The 24,925-nt window shown below is 41.1% G+C and overlaps 1 protein-coding gene across 2 annotated transcripts in view; it reads right to left on the reverse strand.

The window, feature by feature from the left end:
- The window catches only part of NKAIN2 (sodium/potassium transporting ATPase interacting 2), a 561,651-nt gene that overhangs the window by 18,188 nt on the left and 518,538 nt on the right, over positions 1-24,925 (reverse strand). For both annotated transcript variants that reach the window (XR_012586233.1, XM_074580840.1), the window contains exon 5: positions 6,029-6,089. Coding sequence is in view for 1 of the 2 variants with exons in the window: in XM_074580840.1 (XP_074436941.1) it covers positions 6,029-6,089 (61 nt within the window). In the remaining variant the exon portion in view is untranslated. The remainder of the gene's footprint in view (positions 1-6,028; positions 6,090-24,925) is intronic.

A 24,925-nucleotide genomic window follows, 5' to 3' on the forward strand; every position in this document is an offset into this window, starting at 1 on the left:
AAAGGTGAAGATGGAATGACTCTTGTTTTCCAGAGAAAGACATGGGACACATTACACAAATGGTAGGTGCAAAACTAACAAAACGTATAGCTGAGGTGCTGAAACTCCTTTTCTCGGGTAGCTGTGTTTCATTAAAATGTTCTTAGTACAAACATAGGAGCACACTTTCAGGAACAAAAGATCATTGTGGGCAACAAAATACAACGAGACCACTCCTGCCTAAGGAAGTCCGTGAACTGCAAATTACTGTCAGGGTTTTTGGGGGACCACAAACTTGCTGGGTTCTTATATGCCTATATGGCAAATAGGCATGGAAGTAAGCATCAGATGTTCTTCATTGCTGGATGTCGGATATTGGGCTGGATAGACCTGGTACCTCCTATCTTGTGTCGTGTTACACAAGTGTACCAGATAACGCTGCGTCAGTAGGGCGGCAGCTTACACTGCTGCTGGGGTGTCACCCCTCAGCTAGGGGTGGGGGGAAGAGACCTGCCAAGGCTGCCCAGGACAACAACCTCCAGAGGTGGATTCAAGCCCAGCCTTGATGCAGAAAGATGGTTGCAGACATCTTCAGCCATCTCCCTCAGCCTTGGTTTCTGCTTCCTTCCTATCTTTCTCCTGTCCTGGCAGTCTCAGAATTTATAGCCATATTCATCAGAAAATGGGAAGGGAAATAAAGAAGCAGAATTAATACCAAAACGTTTGCTACCGGTTTCTCTTTGTTTTAGAGATTTTTAAGCAGGGATGGAAGCCGAGTTATTATTCCTCTGTAATGTCTCGCTAAGCAGATGGTGAAAAGCACTTGGCACAGAAATAAAGTGATACCTGAGCATATTCTGCACTTCAATAGTGCCTTTCATCCCAGAGGCTCAAAGTTATGAAGCAATACGCCTGTGAGTTTGTCCCTGTGATTATTTCCCATTTTAAATATAGGAAACAGAAGTATGTAGAGGTTAAATACCCTGCCCAGAGGTGGAAGGCAGCCTGTAAGAGGCTAAAAATAAAAGGTTTTTATAGCTATCCCATAGGTTTGTCAAAATTTCACATCTCTCACAACTAATGAATTTAATATTGTCTTTTAAAAGAAAATCTTTGCCATCACCTTTGTACTTCCCAGGTCAGGCCTAGGATTCCAGAGTGGATTGCTGTTTGGCACCGAGGTTATTGGCGCATGATTGCTATGCTGTATTGCTCACCAGTAGATATCCCCCTATCTGGGGTATTGTCTTCCTGAATGTTTTCAGTAATTCAAATAGAATCTTGAATTCAAGATTTTATGGGGGTTGTGAAATCATTTTAAAGGGTTATGCAGAGCTTTGCTGCTGCACCAGACATCCCCAAAAGCTGGGCTCAGGGGAAAATGCAGCAAAAAAATCTATTTAACCCAGTTGCAATTTCTTTTGCTTTGCGGTTTACCTAGAAACAATGCCAACAGAAAAGAAGATAGCATACGTACAAGTTGGATCCCTGCTAGTGGGAGATTGTGCAAAGGTTGTACCTCATGGGACTCAGGGAACAGTCAGACAGGCCATATTTATTCTCTTATTGCTTTGGCATTGTGTTGTGGTAGGTAAATGCTGTTTCTTCCCCTGTCTATGTCTGCAAGGGATCTTTCTGGATTAGGATTTCACTGTGGGACACAGACCGGATCGGTGGCTTTGTCTAGGCTGGGGTTCCTTCCTCTAATAACAAGCCAGTCCCCTTTCCCTCAACAGAACCTGCAAGGCAAGGGCAGAATTGCCACTTCAGTAACCCAGGTTTCTTTTATAATTGCTTACAGACAAAAAGGCCCTGGAGGATGCTGCTTTATTGCTTACATTCCAGGGTTTTCCACAAAGTATCTGTATATTTAATAGCATTTTTCAAAAATACATTGAATTTTCTTTTAGTAAGGCAGTAACAGCTTATAGCAGGGAGCCAAATTGCTAGCGTGGAAATGCACATTAAATGAACATTTCAATGTTATTAAAAATAATGTGCAGGCTTTGAAAAATGCAGGCCTAATACGATTTTGGAAAACAAATGAGGAGCTCCAATAAGTTTACAGCCGTTGAATGCCTCCAAGTAATGATCGTTGCCGACATTTTCATGTTTTATTTTTAATTGCTGCAGCTAATAATGCTAATGATGTAAGAATGACAATGGCTTAGGCATACCAGTGGCAACAGTGAAGAGGAGAACGTCGATTCGGCAGCAGCCCTGCTGGGCACCCCTCCTGCCCCGTCTTTCCCAGATGGAGACCCCAGGTTCTCCAAGCCTCACAGTTCCTCCTCCCTGTGCAGCCCCAGGAAACGGGATGCAGAAGGGGCCTTTTGGAGTGACAGCCCACAGACAAGGGAAGCCAGCCTTGTCCGACCCTTGGGGATGGGTGCTGTGGTTTGGCTCTGGTGAGCCCAGCGTTGGAGTGCTGCTCGGGACTGTACCAGGAGGGAAAGCAGCTTCCTCTTTAATCCTTGATGCAGAATTAACCCAAAGCAGATTGTTCTCATGAAAGCTAGCGCGGACTTGTGCTTTGATTTAGGGGGCCTGCTGCTGGATTTACTTGGTGTGTAATTAAAACCTCTAGACTTGCTGATTCGGCCATAGTTATGACCCTGATTTGATCACTGTATTTTTCCATTCCTAATCCTTTAGTGAGGTCAGGGCAGGTTAATCTTAGCGAAATGTTTGCTTAATTCTACCCTCACTCATTTGTTCTCTTAATAAAATCTGCATAAAGAATGGAGAAATAGTAATTCTTTCAGCTTGTTCCAATTACTCTGAGAGCAAAGCTAATTCAGCTGAAGCAGCTTAAGAGCAACTTGACTGTGTTTCTACAGTTGAGGCTCTGTGCCAACAGATGATGAGGCACCTTCTCTGCTCCAGAGCAGTGTCGATATGTTCCTCTGCTTAAAACCTGGAACATACCCATGTCTGGCTTTTGGATGTTGCGTGACTTTTTCTCTAGTCTCATGCCTTGCTGCCCAGTCCTGCCAGGCTCAGTGTTTCTGCTTCTTTTGCTCCTCTTCTGGACTGCTGCTGCTCCCATAGCCTATGGCCCATTAGCAGAGACAGAAGAAACAGAACTGAGTGCATGGGTGTTCACCACATCCATCATGGGAAGAAAAAGGCTTTTCCTGTTGTCTCTGTCTCATCAGACAGGCGTTTTCTGTTGACTCTGTCTCATCAGACAGGACTTGGGACTAAATGCCCCTTTGGTGTGACCCAATATGGTTATCCTTATGGTCCTTTGTGATTGGCAGTGAAGTATCCCATTTTTGCAGGCATGAGTTGTCCTGAAAACCAGAGATCTATATTTCTCCTGTCAATATAGATGTGAGTAAGAAGGTGGCAGTGTTCCTCTGTTGTTCTTCACAGACCACTTCAGAAGCTGGGAAAGGAGGGCAGTGGTGTGGGAGAGTTGATTTGTGGTGACTCTGGTTTTACCAGAGGATCTTTCACAGCTGACACATCTTTAGCACACAGAGGAAACACCAGCTGCCAAACTGCATGCCAGCACAAACCCAGCCTCACCCCTTGACAGGTATGGATGCTAGGTAGGGGTTGGCGGGCAGCAGAGTAAAGCTTTATTCTGCTGTGTTAGATGTCCAGTGAGTCTGGGGAAGGGAGTACGCTGTGGGCAAAAGGGGTGTCTTCATCCCTCTGTGCCACAGAGATTGCTCCACAGTAGAATGCAGGGGTGAAGAATTGAAAAAGTGGAAAAGTCATCTTTTCCATCTATGGAAGAGAAACACAGCTAGTGGATCTGGAGTGACCTCAAGACCAAAGACTTGCATAGGCAGGAAGGTCTAGCAATGGCTCTGAGATATATTCCACTTTTTCTGAAAGCTTTTCTCCTTTGCACTCACTCGGTCTGCATGAGATGATTCCATCCATGAACGTACTGAGGAAGCTATGCTTAGGCATCTTCCTCTGGAGTATAAATACTAAATAACATAGCATCCATAAGGGATACATCACTTCTCAGAGGAGCACGACAGACGGATGTGTTGCCAAAATGGAGGGAAAAGGCAAAAAACCATATCTAAATGGAAATGAAAGAATCTAACATGAAACCTGAGCAGGGGGTATCTGTACAGACTGCTGTCCCTGACTGTCACAGCAAGCACTTGACACATGTCAGAGTGGATGTCTGACCAGAGAGAGAAGTAGAAGCATTCTTACTCTCTGCTAGGTGCAGCCTCCTAGTAGAAATTAAAGCTGCTTTAATTTTATGATACCTTGAGGGACCAAGTCTGATCTAAGCATTATTACAGTGTTGTGAAGACTCAGCCACAGAAGTACCCTTTTTCTCTTTTTTTCCAGCCACACTTCCAAACCCCACCAGAGGTGAGGCTGCGGCGCCTGAGCGTGTGCTGGCTTCGTTGCGCTGGGTGGGGATTTGCCCCAGTACCCCAGAGAGATGCTCACAGATGGATAAGATGTCTCCTTGGCTGGAAGAGGAAGCCTGGCAGAGGTGTACTAACAAAGTAATAAAAGCTTCAAAATAGGCAAGACGATGGCAAGAAAAGGTTCAAAGAAGCATGACAATCTGTGGCTTCTGAACAACAGGGAGCTCCCGCCACAGTGAGCAGAGAACAATACCATATTGGCCGCGGCGCTTTGCTGCCAGCAATGCCGCTTTACAGACCACAGGAGAAATCTTTCAGACGTGCTCCAACTTCTGTGCTGGTTTGGTGAGCCAAGTCACAAGGCCCTTCCTCGCTTCTTACTTATATCATGCCTTAAAGTATTACGGAAGGTTGAAAAAAAGATTTAAGCCCTGAGAAGAGAGGGCAGAATGATATTAAATGGGATTTCATTTGGGGGCCAAGGAATCATTCTTCTTCTGCTGGAGGGAGAATAGCAGGGATACTCTGCTATCTATTTGATAGAAAATGCACTTAATGTGAGAGTAGGAGAAAACACATATAACTGGGTCCTTCTCTAAAAAGACAAGACCTATTTGTGACATACCCCTGCTCTACATGCTGTCCCAAACTCTTTTTACTCTTACGACTTCCTCTCCTCCACAGAAACACAAAGACAACTGAAATGAGCATAGTTGGAAAGACCTCTGAAGTGTGGTTTGATTTTGGCACTAAATCTCCCCTTGATGGCTCACAGTGGCACTGTATTGCCAATAGATTATAGGGTTGCAGTTATTTTCTACGCAGGAGAACACACAAAGGAACCCCCACGAGCCCTAGCAGTGCTCTCAATCAAATAAAAACCCTTTAGCTTCCTGTTGCAGAGCTCTCTCTTGGTTTCATGTATATTTTATCAAAGTTACATGCAGTTCTGATACTTGTTTCTAAAGTGCTTTAGTATGAATCCCAAGATGTATTGAAATGCTACAGTGGCCCTTTTTAAAAAATCAAGCTTAGAGTGGAGAAAAAATGAAATGGCTTGACTCCATAGCATGTAATAAGAGCAAATTCTGCTCAACAGGCTTCTATTGATATAAATAAGGAGAAGAAACACAAACATACATCTATATGAAATCATTTCGCTCCTTGTAATTGTACCCTGGGAGCAGCAGGAGCAAAGAGGAGCTCCACAGTTTCGCCTCTCATAAATGAAGGTCCTGCAATGATCTAAAGCTATTTTTTTGCCAGAAGTGCTTTTACAAGCCAATACACAAGTCAACACAGAAGAGCTATACCCTCAGTGGTAACCAATTACTGCGAAGATAGTTAATAGCAATCTGAAATAAGGGAAAAAAAAAAAAAAGCTTGTATTTGCCAACTGGGTTTTTTGACCCTTATTTTTTTTTTTTTAATTTTATGTCTTAAGCTAAGCTGTGAGGGAAAAAAAATACAATGATCTTTTCAGAAGAAAGGAGCACGTATTTTTTTAGCTGTGTTTCACGACTCCTTTGTCTTTCAGGCATTTGCAAATTTTAGATCAAGAAGGATGGACAGAAAGCATCTTTGGGCTACAGTATAATAAGACTTTTAGGTTGAAGCCAGCAAGAGCCGGCATAGTGGAGGAGTGATTTAAAAAAAAAAAGAATTCATTTTGTACGTAATAAAGCTTTAGTACTTACAGCTGTCCTCTTCTTCAGTAATACATTTCACAACGTAACAGGCATAGATGAAGCCCGCCAGCTGAAACAGAATGTAATAGCATTAGATGTAAAGCAAATACAATAGAAAAACAAGAGTTGGTTTTAGAAATACAACAATAGAAACAGAAATAACAAAATTCACCAGACCATGTTTGATGAGGTAATGATAATTCTTCACAACAGTTTGTTAATTTTAACTGGAAATAATCAGGGGAATTTTGCATCTTTCTTGAAAAACACATCCTTCAATAAAAACTCCAAAAATTGATCAAAATTTTTCCAGTACCGAATTGGCTTCTTTTCAATTATTGAAAAACAGAAAACCAAATCGGTGGTTGGATGGTGGACTTTTAGCCACTGAAAATGCAAATATTTCTGTCAAAATAAGATTTTTTTATCCAACAAAACCTGACATTCTAGCAGAACTCTCTTTTTAGCAGAACCTTGCCAGCTAAACCAAGGACAAATTCAGTGCACTTGTAAACTGGCTTTATGGTCGTATTTTATCACTTGAAATCAGGGCTGTGGATTAGTAGGACTTGTTTCTGTATCTGCAATAGCCTGCAAGCCTTCAAGACATGGATATCACTTTGGATAGGTCTGGATGTATTTACTTCAGCATCTCATGCTGCAGCTGAACACCCCTCTTATGAAGAAAGACTGAGGGACTCGCATCTCTTCAGTCAGGAAAAAAGACGGCTGAGGGGGGATCTTATCAACACTTATAAATACTTAAAGGGTGGGTGTCAGGAGGATGGGGCCAGGATCTTTTCAGTGGTGCCCAGTGACAGGACAAGAGGTAACGGGCAAAAACTTGAGCATAGGAAGTTCCATCTCAACATGAGGAGGAACTTCTTTACCCTGAGGGTGGCAGAGCACTGGCACAGGCTGCCCAGAGAGGTGGTGGAGTCTCCGTCTCTGGAGACATTCAAAACCCACCTGGACGCGTTCCTGTGCAACCTAGACTAGACTAGATGATCTCCAAAGGTCCCTTCCAGCCCCTACTATTCTGTTACTCTGTGTATCTTGTTCCCTTCATTCTTCTCCTTAGAGCATGCCCAGAAGTGAATTGTAAACAGAAGCAACAGGATTTAAAGATAATGAAAATCTGGAATGGTTCTCAAGTACCATGGCAGATTGCTTATCTGCCTTCACTAGCATCTGAAAAAATAAAAAAAAGGGAATAAACAGTCAATATCAGACATGCCATGGGCCAAGTAACATGTAAATTCTCTGCTAATCCCTTCACCAAGTTTTGTCATCACTGAGAAGTTACATCAGAAGCAACAGAACAAATACTGGAGCAGCAGCATGTGCCATGTGTTGCATGCTTTACACGGCTTCCCTTACATGGAAGTCTGGAGAATTTTCTCTACTGATTGCCAACAAACCGTTTTTCATCCTTCAGCTCATCACTGAAGTTTGCATGGTAGGATGTCAAAAGAATTCAGGTTGTTTGATGTCTTTGTAGTGAAAAGCAAGCCGTGCTGTTGAAATGTGTTATTCTGTACAGGTCACCTCACAGAGATCTTTTCATGAGCTGTAAACCCAACTGTAGACTTTGGGAATTAGTTCTTTATACGGATAATAAAAATGCCTAAAGGCTTCAGCCAGGTCTGAGCTCCCTGTGTGCGTGGTGCAAAACGCATAATCTCCAGCTGAGGGAGATGATGATCTTAATTTCAGACAAATTAATCACTGGGTCAGACAGTAAAAAGGGTAAAATCTCAAGGAAGACCATGTTTTATTATGAACACTGGTTAGTGCAAATGGATTATTTTTTTTTAATTAATCCAAGGCACACCTACAATCACTGAAATATCGTGAGTTCTCAGAGCCCTTAATATTACCCGTATACATAAAACACAAGTAAATTCATTCTGTTTCCTAGCACCTTCATACCCGAGGCAGTGACCGTGCCTAATTTACTCCAGCTCTTACACAGATATTCCCTGTATTTCTCTCAGTTTTCTATGTAGAAAGCTCTCCATACGTGCAAATGCTAGCTTCTAACATCTATAAGGGTGAGAGATGGATACAGAAAGAAGAAAAAAGGCCAGCAGCCCCAAGACTTTTCTGAAGAGATCACGACTTGATTTGGAGATCACACTGCAGCCAGCATAGATGTTGTCTGCTAACTGCTTAAGTCCCTGTTAGGAGCCCAGAAGCTGCATTACAACAGAACTAAATCATTAATTTTGTCATTTATTATAAATCTGCCTTATAGTGCTGCTGGGAAGATTTTACACCTGGGAAGGATGAAATATTCACCGCTGGACACAAAGAACACACTGTACCAAGAACAGTGGCATTCAGCTAATATCAGCATTTCATCTCTGTTTATTGGATCACTCTTGCCTTTGGTTTCTTGGCTTCAAGACAGAGGGCTAATTTGCTCCACTCGCTTATGCCCCGTATAACCCCATTGACTTCAATGACATGGCATGAGGCTTAATTCAGCAACAAATTAGGCCCAGAAAGGTTGTTCATAAGTGATGCCATTCTTGGTTGCGAACCTTGGCTTAATAGTTTCTCTGTTCTCTTTTTACAGACCATCAGATCCAAGATAGCTGAATAGTTGCATCTCTAGTAGGAGACTGCAATGGTAAAGCTTTTCTTATAATACAGTTCAATACTTTCCTATCTGCTAAAACACCCCAAGTTCACGTGTTATTAACTAAACTTCTCTCACAAAGCACAGCAAACAAACTCTATCACAAAGTGTGCTTACAACTGATCTTTTAATTGTATTCAGTTGCATCCTTTAAATGTCTAGGGAACTCCTTTGATATATAAGTAAATCCTACAGCGTTTCATCAGATGAGCTTGCTGATTAAAAGAGTGCCTTAAAGCTAGAAATTGTTCTCTTCTAAAAACAAATGGAAGTTTGTTTCCCATGAGATAATCAGAGTTCATAAAATAAACCTCCCGTTCTCCCACATTTATCCAACCCTTTGCTTGCTACACATAATAATTTTGTTTTAATTTGAACATCACATTAGTTTTTTGGTTTTTCTCTTCTTTAATGAAGCAATTTATCAGTTCTGATCCAGTGATAGCTATTCAAGATTTATCTTCTAATTGCATCAGCAGCAGAGGGCACGCAGCAGCTGAGGTTGGGAACCGAAAGCGGCAGTTTTCACTTTGAGGACGCTCAATGGCCTGAGCCCATGGTGAATACAGAGAGCTCTGGGATGGAGATCAGGAACATTCTTCCTCCCCAGTGGACTCAGACTTCCTGTAGGAAGGGTGTAGCTCATCTACGCACACGGCAGAGATTTCTTGGGGACCAGTCTGCTAATTAATGTTAGTTAATGAATGCCCACACGGATGAAGGGCTCTCACAAAATTTGCCACCTTTGTAATAGTGCAAGAGGCATTTCTTTGACCTTGTTTCTCTAAGAAAGAACACACTGCAATGTAGCTACGTACAGCACAAAATAAATACAATAAATTCCAAACAAAACACTCCATTGAACACACTCCTCTACCTGAAGAAGACGATGGGAGAAAAAAAAAGAAAAACAAACCCAAATGGTAGAGGTTAGTCATATCACTTGATATATTCCTGGGAAGCGCTCAAACACAGCAGTTCATGAGAATTACACAGAGCAGAGTCTTCCTGATTCAGTATCTCAGGAAGATTTTTGTCTCACGTGAGAAAGAAAGGAATAAGACCTCAGAGATAATGAAGAAAAGGAGCCAGACTGTCTCAGAAAACCAGTTTAAAACTAGGAAACCTGGCTTGAAAACTCTTGTTGTTTTGCATCTCTCCTTTTTTTTTTTCCTAAATTAATCGAGATTTCTTTTATAAACCATGCAGTGATAAAAATAAATAGGTGCAATGAACAGAAGATCAGTTCTGGATCCCAGACCCATCCAGATTAGGTGTCTACATCTGTCCCATTCACATTTTAATGCTGTAGTATGGGCCTCCAGAGGAGAAGGAACCATTAACAACACTCCTGCTCATTTATACATATAGTGATTAGTGAATGCATTTTTTTATGAACCTCATTTTCTGCAGCTTGAAAAAATCTGCTGTTTACAACTTTCCCTGATGTGTCCATATGACAGTATAAATGAACACTGCTCTTTCTAAAAGTGATACATTGCCTATCTCTGCACCAGCTCCCTGGGTATTACTTTGATGGCATCTGATGACTGTTTTTATATACAATGATCCAAACACTTTTTAAATTTTTTTAGGTTTTTTTTTTCCCAATAAACACCTTGATAAAACCATCACTCCTTCTGTCCAGGAAAAAATGAAGACAAGCAAAAGCCTAAAATAAATCAGCAATATAACAGCACTACTGAAAGTTGGGCGATGAGATTAATTACAGAATTAAGTTAATGCATCTGATTGCCTTATTATAGCCACATAAGGCAAACAAAAAAGTAGACAGAATAGTCCCTACCCAAGTCAGCGGTGTCCTGTTACACTGCTAGAGACTCTTAGCAGACCCTGAGTTTTCTGTGAGTGTACTTCCAGACTTGCTCAAAATGTCGAGTGCTGTGATCAAACTTAATCAGAATCAGTATTGATCAAAATCCTGTCTTGCTATTTTTTCTCACTTCTTTCACGGAGATGAATTTTTTCATACACTGCAAATAGCACCAGATTTGGGAAAAAGGCTATTATATGAAAACCCATCATTCCTGGTCAAGGCCCCCACCTTTCCCTCTTTTAAAGCAATATCTATATACATAATTATCAAGAGTTATCTTTATTAAGCTGGACACCTGAAATAAAAGAATGACAACAAGGAAGAAACAAAAATTAAAAGTGATTAGGATCTGAGTGGGAGAAGGTGATGAGGAGAAGGCTCAAGATGAAGATACATGAGTTAAGGGTTATGGAAATGCTACATGGTTTTGGCTTCACTAAATGGGCATGCTTTATTCTATATCTGGAATTTGTCAGGAGAAAAGGACTTTAGAGTTAAAAACCATAAACCCACTGTGTTTTCCTATGGAAAGATATTACCGTACCTTCTGAAACAGCTGAGGCTTATGTATTTACTTTTTATTACTAAGTTTTTGCAGGATTCTACAAATATTGTGGTTTTAAGACCTTAGCAAAAAATGGGCTAGTTCAAGCAACAATAATGAAGAATTATACGGAGGTTAATTTTGGCCCTGGGAACTTTATATTGCAAAGCTGTGATGTTACATGTCTACCCATGTGCAATTTAATCATATTTCTTAAGCTTACAGGAGGCTGCACATATAAAGCCTTTGCAATGTGTGCATTTAAGGAACAGTGTTTCTTTAAAATGGATTTTTGGAAGCTGGAGATATATGTATATAGATTATGAGCAACTGAAGAACTGGAGAATTACTATCTAGAAAGCGTCTCGTGTATTGATTCTCAGAAAAATCATACTCATTATTTAGCAGAAAAGGTGAGACAGAGACCTTTCTCTCACTATCTGTAGAATTAAGTCGGTGTCATGGGGCTTCTAAAGCTGCTCCCTGCAAAAACCCTTTCAAGTATTTCACTGCCTGCAGCACTGCCACATGGGTGAATGAATATCATTGCTAGAGTTTAATATAAAACTCAAGCTATGTTCCATGGGAACTACCCTGTTGAGGCAGGCTTTTATTTGTGCGTACATTTAATATTATGAGAACTCTGTCATTCCTCCAAGTTTAACTATCTTTCATCGTAAAAGGAGCATTGGAAAACTATTGATATCAGGCCAGATTCCTGATGGGGAATGTAGACCGTGTGGTCTTGATCATTCTTCAACAGAATTAACTATCTATGCACTGTCTAGAAAGAACAATTCATTAGTATGGCCAAGTAGCTTTATTCAGTGCAATAAAATAATTATTAAAGAAAGACAATGTTAAATTGCCCTGCCCACAATAATATCTAGCGGGCAATCATAAAATTTAAAACCAAATCAAACCAAACCAAAACCATAATTTCTTAGTCTATGTAGTTGTCAAATTCTTTTTCTTTCCTTTCTCAAGCTGAAAGCTGCCCCAGAGGTTATGTGGGTTTTTTTTTTTCATCAGGCACAGTAAAAACTTGAATCATAAATACAGATAAATCTAGACACATTGGAAAATAGAAGTGTGATAAAAATTGCATTTATTTCAACTAGTGCATCATAATCTTTTTTTATATCAGCTGTCTAGAAGGTGCTTAGCATAAAGTCTTTCTTTATTTCTCAGTGGACTATCCAATTTTCTGTAGATTTCCTTTTTGTATAAGTATTTGAAGATCACCATGAAGACCTGCTAGAATGCTTTTGTTTGAAATGCTGCTGGGCACTTGAGAGCATTTCTGTCTTGTTCAGGGCAGCCGTTCCCTTAGCGTCTTCCCTGGCAAGCTTTTTCACCTGATGAATTGAAGAGACCACAGGGGCACTGAAAATCACAGCACTGTGGCTTGTCAGATAAGAGCTGTGCAAACCTTTAACAACGGTAGAAAGCAAGAGATACTTACCTGTTTTGAAGCTGTATTACAGACACTCGGCTTGACCCAAATTTCCTGAAAGTTTAGTGAGACTTTTCTGCAAATCTGACCTAAAACTTTCTACGAAGCTTCCCTCTTCCTAGGTATTTCAGCGTGATTTATGCTTTTGATAACCACATGATATTTGGCGCTTTTCCATGATTTCATCTCACAGCTGAAGAGTAGGATGTCCTTTTTCCTGCTCCAGAGATCAAAGACAACCCAAAATACAGGGGCTACCGGCTTGCACGAGGTGGAACTAGAGATTGCTTGTTGCCGACCTCTGTGTTAACTGAACTGCAGAGCATCTTGTAGAGTCAGTCTCAGTGCTGAGCTTTACATTCCTGGGGTGAAATGCTCCGGCGGGAACTCTGCTGGATCCCCTCAGGAAGCTGAAGCAGGCAGGTCTCAAGGGGCAGAGGGGAGGGCACAGCAGGCTGACCTGGGCTGGTCCCCAGCTCGCAGCTTAGAGCAATGATAGGGCTGGGAAGCCAGGGGGAAATTCACCATCAGCTGCATTCAGTAGGTACTGGGCACAGCTCAAGTGCGCATTGCTCAGTGCAGGCTGAAGGCATTCGTGCTGCAAAAAGAACCCTCTTAAAAACTAGAGAACTTTTAGTTTTCCCTTTTCTGCTTTTGTAGAATTGTCTCCGCTTTACATTTTCTCACTTGATTGGGGTTAAAGGATGTATTTGGTTACACATTTTTGTTAATTCCATACAAACTGAGTCTTTGGGAAGCCCTGAAAATGGAAAAGTCTGTGGCTCTGTTTACTCTCATGGCGTAGCTCTGAAAACCAACTTGCCACTGTTAGAACAGAGCTCTGATTGCACAGGGGTCAACAGTGTGCAGTGACTGCTGTTCACATCAAAGGGATTTAGCCATTAGAGCTGTGTAGATTGGGAAAAATCATCCCATTTATTTTCAAAACAAGGGCAGCTGGCTCTATCCATTCAGCAACAGCAAAACAACAAAACACAGAATGAAGCTGAAATAAGAAAACTAAAGTAAAAGGCTTTAAAATACGCATCACCCTGCTCATTCTGTTAATAACAGGAATGGATTATTAAAGCAGAAGTGTATGTGTGTCTGTATGTGGGCTTTGCTCTGAAGGTTTTATAGCAAGAAAACTTTTATGGAAAAAAACTTTGGACCTTTTCCCCCTCTTGTCTTCTGGGAATGCTTTGGAATAGTTTAATCATCTGGCTTTGGTATCTGACTGCCTTTGGCAGCAGTAGCTTTTCTTATCACTATGTCTAACTGTGTGTCACCTTTTCCAGACAGCCATAGGATTAGGATAAGAAAAATTGGTTCTTTATGCTGCAGATCTAACAAAGCCACAGACTGCTCACAGCCCACCAAATGAATGCCTGGCATTTTAAATTGAACTACATTAGAAGAAACAGTTGATTATCAATGCTACTCACTCTTTTGAGGGGCAGTAGGAAAAAAAAATATGCATATTTGAAGTTTGTGCAGATTGTACAGGGGGAAATATTTTGATGGTACAACAGAACTCTGAATTCCCGATAAATAAACACATATGAGTGCTTCCATTCAGTGAAAAGCCATCCCTCTATGTTGAGGCACCCATATGGCAAGTGAACCTTGATGATGTGAGTGTGAACACCAGGCCCTTGGATCTGGGAAAGAGAAGCATTCAGAGGAGAGCGAACAGAGGATGAGAAAGAGAGTAATATGTTGTTGTGTCTGCCAGACTCTCAGGATTGTGGCCAACCATGAAAACTGTGCAGAATAAAAGTTCAGAAAGAAAGCACAGGTAATTTGCCCTTCTCCATCATTACATGTTAGATTAAGTTAGAGCAATGCTGTCATATAAATGGCAAGAGCCAGAACATTTCAACAGAGGTGAGAGAGGCTTTCCAGTAACAACTGACTTTTTCCCTGTGATGCTATTTATTTTCCCTGTGATGAATTGCTGTTTATTTGAAGGCTCTGATGGCGGTTGAAGGGTCGGGAAGCTTCATGGTACATGACAGCTTTGGCACTACGCTGGCTTCATGGTGGTGGTCATGGTGTAACGGCCTAATAATGCGCTGATCAAAGTGCTGCTACGACGGCTGGTGATGGCGGTGTTGACCAGGCAGATTGATGTACGGTACGCAAAGTGCACAGCTCTGCTGAAGCAGCTCTTCAGCAACCTGAACAGTCGAGTTCATTACTTTAACTTACAAAAAAAAAACCAAATAAGGCACTCATGGGAAAAGCTCTAGATGGTGTAATCTAGAAGAATAGGGCTTGAAATGATAAACCTGAATATTGATTGATTATTAAAACACAGTAATAGTCATTCAGAAGCCCAGTGGCAATTATGGACTAACAGCAGAGCAATAGACAGATCTCTTTGACAGTGACATGAGCAACAGAGCTGCCAGGAAGGTGACCAAGTCAAGGGGAGGCTTTGCCTGTGCTTTCTGGCTGTCTGTGCCCATGCACAAGATGGGAAGGTGGGGTATCCGACAAGATAGCCCCTCTCTCTGGCAATGCACGTAAGGAATGTGAGGAAGAATGAACTTATCTTAATCAAATAGCTTCCTCAAGCCTCATGCTCAGGAGTACGGAAAGAGAGATATCTCAGTGAAAATACAAAGCAGTCTGCATGGGGTGCTCCACATCATTACATCTCCCTAGGATCCATACATCTAGCAAATGCATTGCTTAGCACAAACATTTTGCTCTGGATGCACAATATAACAGCATCAAGTGTCAGGGGGGTTTCAAGGTCAATAAAACCTCTTCCTGTGGCATCTAATGTTAAAGTAACTGAACCCAGCTCATGTTTCAATGCTATTTTTCCTCTCAGCATTAGCCTACTGCAGGCTTTTTCCACCTTTGTAATCTATAATAAAAGATATGTTTCAGTGCTACCTTTTCCATTCAGCAAAAATCAGCTAAGCAGGTTTCGAAAAAGCAAATGCCAAAGCACTTTGTGAAACCTTTCCTGCAAAAGGAGAACAACTGGAGATTTTAAAGGAATATCACACCATGCAGCCTTGACTGGTACGAAGAGATTACCCTCTAGAGCCTCCGAGAGGAAGGACAGTATGGATTCCATGGCCAAAGGTACTTTTCTCCTTACGGCCCTTCTGCTGAAGGGCAGGGGACCACTCCCTTGTTATTCAGCATGAAAAATAGGGATCTCCTTGGCCTGAATGGAAATAGCTTGATGGCAGAGGTCCCAGTCACCACCTGCAGTGGCAGATGACGTATGAATAAAGTCTGCACTATGTGTGACCACAACCACTTGATCCTTTTAGCTGAAGATTCCAGTAACATCATATCACATGAGGCATTTGGGGGGAATGACGAATTACAAAGAGAGAACATTCTCGGAAAGGCCGTGTCCTCAGAGTCTATGCCTTGATGCAGGGAGTTAAGTGGATGAGTTATATCTGACAGTTTATGAACCTTGTTAATATAATGCAGTACCTGGGAGTGTGCCAGCCACGGTGATCAAGGAAGTCTAAATTAGACCTCTGCCATTGGCAGACATCAGATGCCCATTTAAAACTAAATGTTTCATCTGAACCGGGCACATCTCTCGTTATCCTCTAAAGCAGTGATTGTCAGCTTGAAGCTCTGAAGCTCTGTGTGTCTCTCAGTAGCCAGCACACATCTCTTCCCTAGGTCTCAGTAAAAGGCTATTTAACATGCTGATGCAGAAGCTGCTCTGGTAGGAAGAGCACAAGTGACAGCAGTACTTTGACATGACTGTCTTCATGAAAAATGTGAGGTATGTGGGTTTTTTAACCCACATGTGGTGAAGGCTGGAGCTCTGTCACCTGTTCCAGGCACAGGTCACTCAGGGCAACCCACCCAGTGGCAGATTGGGATGCCTTGGCCCCTGCAGGAGAGGTAGGGGGAAGCTTCTGCACCAGCAGAGAAGGACAATCTCCATCCAGCCTCCATACTGGCAATGGACTGCATGAAGTGAGAGAAAAGGCCATAGCCCTTTTCCTTCTGTTTTGGCAGCAGCACACACAATGGCCACCATGCTGGTACAGCAGCTGTGTTCCTTTTTTGTCCCTGAAAATGCTCTGCCTTTCTTCTTACCTCCAGAAGCTCCCACTTCTGTGATGCAGAGCCACAGTGCTCCCTAACACGAGCTCCAAACAGCACAATCATGGTTTTTTTCTTTTTTTTTTTTTTCCTTACAAAATCTTTAAAATGGAGATAATAGTGCCTGTTTCACCAGGGCACCGTAAGGTTCCAGTCATCATTATGACTTTTGGTTTGAGATTTTGGATGGAGAGCATGAAAAGTGCTATAGCTATGTATTCTGTTCTACATTGTTTTTAATCCATTATATTGAAGTATTATGCGAAGAACACTGAAGAACAACAATGTGCTAATGCTTTATTTTTAATATTGTTTATATTATTTTTTTTATTCCAACTGTTTATAGTGTCTTATTTATTGTAATTCTCAGACGCAGCTCTGACAGAGAATCTTTGGTAGATAGAGATTTGGTGTTATTGACTTGAACAGATGCACCAAGTCTTTGAAAAATGAAAGACAATGTTATATCCTACTGAGGGTGACAGAAGAAATGATTCTTAGATGTTCGGTTCTCCTACATCACCATTTAGTGCCAAAATTGAGAAGTATGACCTTATTTCATCTGGTTCTATTGCCTTGGCAGAATACAGGGCAGGGAGGATAATTTAATTGGCGAGACATAAGAGAATGCAATATGACGCTGTGCAATGAGGTCCAACTCGCACAGCCATTTTTGAAGGCAGCTGAGTTGTGCAGCTGCATAGCAACAAGAAACATAATGTAAAGCCAAAATACATCATATTTAATGCAAATGTTTCCCCTGGTTTCTTATATATCCACAGTAAGTGGACAAATTTCTACTGATATCTTTAAAAGTTTATGAAAGAGGTATAAGAGTTTTAGGGAAAGTGTGCATAGTGTTGAGTTAGACCTTTCAGAAGAAGGAACAAAACATTCTGTTGTTACAGGTCAGTTCTAATCATGTTTATAATTCAAGATCTTTCATCTGGAACGTTTTCTATGATTTAGCCTATTTTCAAATATCCAGATACATAATGCTAGTCAGCAGCAAACAAAGTTATATCTACTAGGAAGCATCAGGAGAATGTTCCAAAAGAAGATGAAAAACATTAACTGCAGTATAAAGCACTGGAGAACTGCTTGGAGAAAAATGATACAGTACCTGAAGCCATGAAGTGTGTTGTCAAAGGGGAAGGAATAATTGCCAGCGCAGATGGAAAAAGAGACCAGGTGCTTGGGTGCACACAGGCATGTCGATTTGCCCTTCATTTTTTCACTGGTGCCCTAAAACTAGAGTAAACTATCTAACGTGAATAAGAGAATACTGGGAATCAGGAGATATATCCATACTGTCTAACAGCTGTCGTTTACATCTCCTTTAATCATGGACACCTTAAATCATCTACTGACACACTACCATTTGGCCTCACCTCTAGGTATGTAAGCTGGTAGAGCATGAAGACCTTCAATTTCATCAAAACTCATGGGTTAGGAAATTAAGTTAGTTATTTGGAATGATTACGTGATTTTCAGGTCAATAGCTAGGGAATTACAACATTCTTGAGCTAGGATATTTATTTCTGAAGTTATCCTGCTTTATAGAATAGACAAAACTAGGTGTTTTCACCAACTGTTTACTCTCAGCATCCTCATCTTTCCTTGTGCCATCGTGTATGTTGCATCTGGAACACCATAGGTCATGCCTTTTTGCATAATTTGTGAAGTTAATGAATAAATAGTAAAAAAACTCAACACAAGCATTACCTTAATCATCTGAAATATAACGTGTTCAACAAATATCATTCTTAAATACCTTGGCATTGCCAGGTAAATATGGAAGTTGCTCTCTGTTAGGAGGAGTGAAGACAGAATCTGAGAAATAGTTGACGATGCTGCATGGAAAACTTTGCTTTGAGCTAGCGAACAGCCCTTACCAGCTACTTTGGACTTCTGCCTTCCACAGTGGCAAGGTGCCAGTGATGATAATTGAAGCAAAAATGTATGTCCTGCTGTTACGAACCATTGTGAAAAGTGATTATTTCTATAGGCCATGTATTTGCAGGAAACTAGCAATTCATTTTACCAAATTCTGCTCTGTGATTTGGACAGGCAGTTAGCAAGTTCTTCCACACTTAATGCTTACATAAGAGAAAAAAATTGGGCAGAGTGGACAAATGTTTTGTATAAAGTAAACCTGACATGGAAGCCCCATTTTTAAATTGACCAAGGTGGAGAAGTGTGTGAATGAGTTTTGAAAGTGGGATTTGAAAGCTTTTGATGAAATTTTATCTTTTATAAACATCATACCAATTTAGGCATCTATTTTATTCTATTTGATAGGAGCAAATGCAAAGGGATAGCTCTATTTCATCCACACAAACTCAAGAAAATTTCAATTAAATCATAAAATTTCTTGATAATCCTAGCTGATCAGGTGAATAGATCCTGGAACACTTCACTGTGGAGGAAAACAACTGTTTTTTAATAACTCCATCCCTATTACGCTTTATTACTTTGTTAAATGCTGGACACGTCACTGAAGATATGCATTAACATATTGCTTGATCTAAGATTTAAGATAAACCACCTTATCTTTGTGAAGGTTTTTCTTGTTACAGATGAGCTACACTTGCATAAACTCATAGATTTGTTTGGTTTTTCACTCTGTTTAGCACAGTAAAACACTAATGCTATCTTTTGAATGCTCGAGAATATACATAATTCTTGGAAAATGTATAACAGTATTAGCACGCAATAAATCATCAATCTGCAACGACATAAGTCTGCAGCATAAACATGGAAAGGTACAATGTATAACCTATTAGGTATGCAAGCCCAGTGGAAGGCCAGGCCAGAGACATCACAGAATAAATTTAGAGTTATAGAAGATGGGGGAAAAACACAGAGAGTCTGAAAACCCCCAATATTTTATGCCAAGACAAATGAAACAGCATCCAAACATTCAGTGAACAGGGACTGGAGCGGTAGCAGGCCTTATTAGAGATAAAAGGTACAATTTGTAAGGTTTGACATATGAATGTGCTACCCAAATAAAACAGATCTTTTGCTTAGATGTCTACAAACCAGAGTTGACACAAGTCCAATAAGCAGGTCTCCGTTTCCCAAAGAACTGAAGCAGATCAGATATGTTAAAAATACTGAAGAAATAGGTTAAAATTAAAGTTGAAAATGCCAACAGACTTCACACCCAAAATTTGTTAGGGCAGAAACATCCCATTTTCAAAAGATGCCCCAGATTGTGTCTAAATGACCAGTTTGGCTAAGCTGCTGTAATCTTGTGGTCTTCGTCCCTTCACTTGAATGACCGGGGACCTGGTTGGCAAAGCTACTGCTTAGAACTTGTGCCCAGATTGTTTTTCGGTGGAAACCAGGGCATCAGAAAGAAGAAGACGAGTGTGTGCTCAGGTCTGAGATCAGTTTGGGCATGTGACAGTCAACTTTTCTTTTGCAGCCTTCACGGTCCTTTGTTCACATTTTCAGAGGCCTGCTGTTCCTCTGCAATGAAAGCAACAAATTTGCAGAGGCAGGTGGCTGTTTATGTGCCCAGAAAGCCTGGGTGCTTGCAAGTTTCTCATGAAAAGCCTGCAAAATTGCCACCAAAGGCATAATACCACAACAAGGTGCTAGACTTCATGCTTAATAGGTGCCTGATTAGCAGGTGCTTGCCTCTGAATTTCATTCTGATCTTCAGCATGCAGCAATCCAGTCATGAAGGAAGGCTTTATACAACTGGGCAGCAAACAGATGGGAAGTCCTACTGGTATTCAGAGTGATGTTAATTGCATGATTCATGAAGCTATCTATTTTATCTGGAGGATGGCATCCAGCACAAAAGCCTGCTTTGGGATCGTTTTGTTCCTCATTTTGATTATTTGGTCAAGCTATCTCATTCAACTTCAACACACAATATGGATCATGATTTCCCCATCCATCTGATCTGACTCTCACAGAGTCATCCTAACACTCCACTGTGTTCTTTTGGAGACATCCTTCCAAACTGCTTTTAGCCTTCTTTTTAAGTCATTACATTTATGTACCAAATATGAAGGTCCTGATGATGGCATATTTTTTTCTTCATTCTTATATCAATATGCTTGATCTTGAGGTCTTATTGAGCCCACTAAGTGGTGCAGTTGTCTCCACTGTCCGTGTTGCTACCTCGGTCAGGCACAGTTTTTCACTACTGAGGTTCCTCCCTGATAACAATACATTTTTCAATCAGTTTAGGGTCATCATTTGCATCTTTCACACACACCCTTTTGCATGTGTCTTCTTTGCACTGATATTGTTTCTAACAGATGTTATCGTGGGGACGTTCTATATTCTAATATAGTATCTTTTGTCTTCGCACAACAACTACTCTGTTTCCTGCTATCAAGCAGCAAAAATCTTGGTAATATATTTTCTATTAACCATCTATCTGTTGAATTCCTGTGCTATTTCCAACAATTTCATTTTCCCCCCAGTCAACCACTATATCACACCTGGAAATATGTGATCTAGTCACACGTGTACCGTAATGTTGAAGTAGCAGCAGTGTTTACAGCTAACCTTAACATAATGTGTTGTTTGAATGTAATGACTGTGGTACATATACTAACTTTGAAATACTTTCCAGTTACACCATCTTTGTCATGAATTATACACTTTTCCAAAAACAGCAAGGTAATATCAAAGCAGCTCTGTGCTTAGTGAGGGATTAATGGAATACCAATGCAATGATGTTTCTTTTAACAGCCAAATATTCTTGCTTGTTTATTCGTTCTTTGTGACGCAGGGGAATGGCCATGATAGATATGTCAGACCACAGTTTTTGCCCTCAGGTTTCACTTGCTCAGCATTGTTCTAGCAGCTTCTGAAATTTTCACCTTCCAAATCATGAACATAATTGATGACAATTATAACTATCTTCCTTTTTCCCCATAATGCTAAAATAAATGCTGTCTAGCTTTCCTTTGTAGTGCCTGAGAGACAGACACCTATGGAGCTAAAAAATCTTCCCACCTATTTCAGGCGTCTAAATTATCTAAATTAGGTTGGACGAACCTCTCTAGAAGTGTCTGTTTTTTTCCCATGGCTGGGAAAGAAGCCCCATTACTATCTAGCTTAGGCTAGATATTAACTTTTAGATGACCGAAGCCTGATGATTTGAGGTTAATGCTACTCTAGCAGAACAAAGTAGGAGATTTAGAGTTTATATATATTTACAACAGTGTTAAAAATTAACTGAATTTAGACTATGGAAAGGCTAGAAGACTGACACTCCTTCAGAGGAATCTGGACTTCTTGTTATTTCAAGTACAAGAAAATAAAGTGTTTGAACACAGAGAGGGAAGAAAGCCTGCCTCACAGATGGGGTGCCATTGGAGTAGTGATGCAGACCTGTGGTTCATAGTGCATAATTAGCTCAATGTGGATTCCCAGTTCAACACTGAGGTTAAACAGATAGTGTGCTTTGTGGTTATTTAAATGGGAACACTGAGGATAAATGACAATGTTACATTTTGTATTTGACAGTGGTGCCACTCATACTAGTTTTCAAAATATTTTTCTATGTATGTCCACACACCAAAAACAATTTGGAAAAAATGGAGAACGTTCAGGGAATAATCGTGAGAACAATTAGAAAACTAGAAATATAGAGTAGCTTGCAAAGTAGGGAGGAGATTAAGCAGGTTACCTAAGCGAAGATTAAATTTTATCACAAATCATAAAAACGGGAAGCAAAATGTTGCTAATGACAGGATGCTGCAGGTATTTTTTTATCCGGGGAACTACAGGCCTGTCAGTCTGACCTCCACGGTGGGGAAGGTTATGGAGCAGATCATCGTGAGTGCCATCATGTGGCACATACAGGACAACCAGGTGATCAGGCCCAGTCAGCATGGATTTATGAAAGGCAGGTCCGGCTTGACTAACCTGATCTCCTTCTATGACAAGGTGACCCCCTTAGCGGACAAGGGAAAGGCTGTGGATGTTGTCTACCTAGACTTCAGTAAAGCCTTTGACACCGTTTCCTACAGCACTCTCCTGGAGAAACTGGCTGCTCATGGCTTGGACTGGTGTACTCTTTGCTGGGTATAAAACTGGCTGTCTGTCTGGGCCCAAAGAGTTGTGGTGAATGGAGTTAAATCCAGTTGGTGGCCAGTCATGAGTGGTTTTACCCAGGGATTAATATTGGTGCCAGTTGTCTTTAATATCTTTACCAACAAACTGGACGAGAGGATCAACTGCATCCTCAGTAACTATGCAGACGACACCAAGTTGGGTGGGAGTATCAATCTGCTTGAGGGTAGGAAGGGTCTTACAGAGGGATCTGAACAGACTGGATCAATGGACTCAGGCCAATGGTACTAGGTTCAAGAAGGCCAAGTGCCGAGTCCTGCACTTGGGTCACAACAACCCCATGCAGCCCTACAGACTTGGGAAAGCTGCCTGGCAGAAAAGAATCTGCTGGTATTGGTTGACAGCCAGCTGAATATGAGCCGGCTGTGTGCCCAGATGGCCAAGGCGGCCAATAGCATCCTGGCTTGTATCAGAAATAGTGTGGCCCGCAGGACTGGGGAAGTGATTGTCCCCCTGTACTCGGCACTGGTGAGGCCCCACCTCCAATACTGTGTTCAGTTTTGAGCCCCTCACTACAAGAAAGACACTGAGGTGCTGGAGCATGTTCAGAGAAGGGCAACGAAGCTGGTGAAGGGTCTTGAGCACAAGTCCTATGAGGAGCGTCTGAGGGAGCTGGGGTTATTCAGCCTGGAGAAAAGGAGGCTGAGAGGAGACCTTATCACTCTCTACAACTACCTGAAAGGAGGTTGTAGCAAGGTGGGGGTCGGTGTCTTCTCCCAAGTAACAAGTGATAGGACAAAAGGAAATGTCCTCAAGCTGCACCAGGGGAGGTTTAGATTGGGTATCAGGAAAATTTTCTTCACTGAAAGGGTTGTCAAGCATTGGAACAGGCTGCCTAAGGAAGTGGAGGTAGATGTGGCACTTAGCGACACTGTTAATGGAGGACCTGGCAGTGTTACGTTAACAGTTAGAGTTGATGATCTTAAGGGTCTTTTCCAACCTAAACAACTCTATGATTCTATGATTCAGGTAATTGTATTGCAAGCTGGACCAAAAACTAGAAATTTAGACAAGGAAGAAAGTTGAAGGTAAAATTTAAGAACAATTGTGGTGAGCTTTCCATCATGGGACATTTTAAGATCAAGATTAAATGTATTTTTAACCGTAGTTCAGGCAGAAATTAATGCAGGGAATCTCTATGCCCTGTGGTATGTAGGAGGTCAAACTAGATAACAGCAGCATTTTCTTCTGGCTTCATGATTTGCTACTCTAACATGGTACATGCAATATTAGTATGCAACAATTTTAGTATATAGCACTATTTGTGAAAGAAATTAATTCTACAAATGGGGAAAAATGAGCACTTTGCTTTAGTGGAAGAATAGCAGAGAAACTTGTAGTGATAGTAAAGTATTTGCAATTAGTATCTAGCTCATTCAGGTACAGCAGAGTACAATTACCTTCAACTGTATTATGATTTCTTTTACTATTTTCTTCCTGAGTAAATTAACTTCAATTTGCACATTCAGTAATAAGTAGCACAGTGCATATTACACCATTATTACTACACCTAATTCACTAGATATGTAATTTGCATTGCTATTTATATAAGTGCTGAATTAAATCCAAAGAATCCCAGGAGAGGAGTAGCCAGTTTACTCTGGACCTTAGTTTAATATTTAATATGGAAATATGGGGAAAGAAGGCACACCTCAAAAGCTTCAACCCTTATGTCAGGAATTGCATTGAAATCTCGAAAAAAGGAAGAAAATAATATCTTAAAATATACCCCTGCAACAAAACGCAGAGGCTTTAAAGAAGGTAAAGAACACTTGGGAGTAGGGCAAAGAGAAGAGAGCGAGGGAACGTGTCAGCTTGACTCCTCCTTTCACTTCTTCCTTTTCTTTTAATTTTTCATTTTTTACGGGGCATAATATTCTTGGCTTCTCTATTCTACAGAGGAATGTGGATTAGTATGAAATGTGCAGAGGGGCAAAATTTTAAAATAAGCATTGTACCGCTGGCAGGAGGTTGCCTGAGGCAAACACAGGTCCTCTCCACCGATCACCATATAACCACAGGGCCAGACATCTGCTCTCATGAAAAGATCAGGTGCAGAGACTGAAGACTACGAGAACACTGGGGCAGCACACCGCTGGTGGAGCCCTCCATTGTCAGCAAGTAGCCTTCATGAAAGTTTATTAAAAGAGCCAGCAATGGCAGGAAGCTGTACAGTGACATAAATCAAGTGTCTCATGGAATAGGGCCACACTAATGAG

Source organism: Larus michahellis, chromosome 3 (genome assembly GCF_964199755.1).
Source record: "Larus michahellis chromosome 3, bLarMic1.1, whole genome shotgun sequence".
Lineage (NCBI taxonomy): Eukaryota > Metazoa > Chordata > Aves > Charadriiformes > Laridae > Larus > Larus michahellis.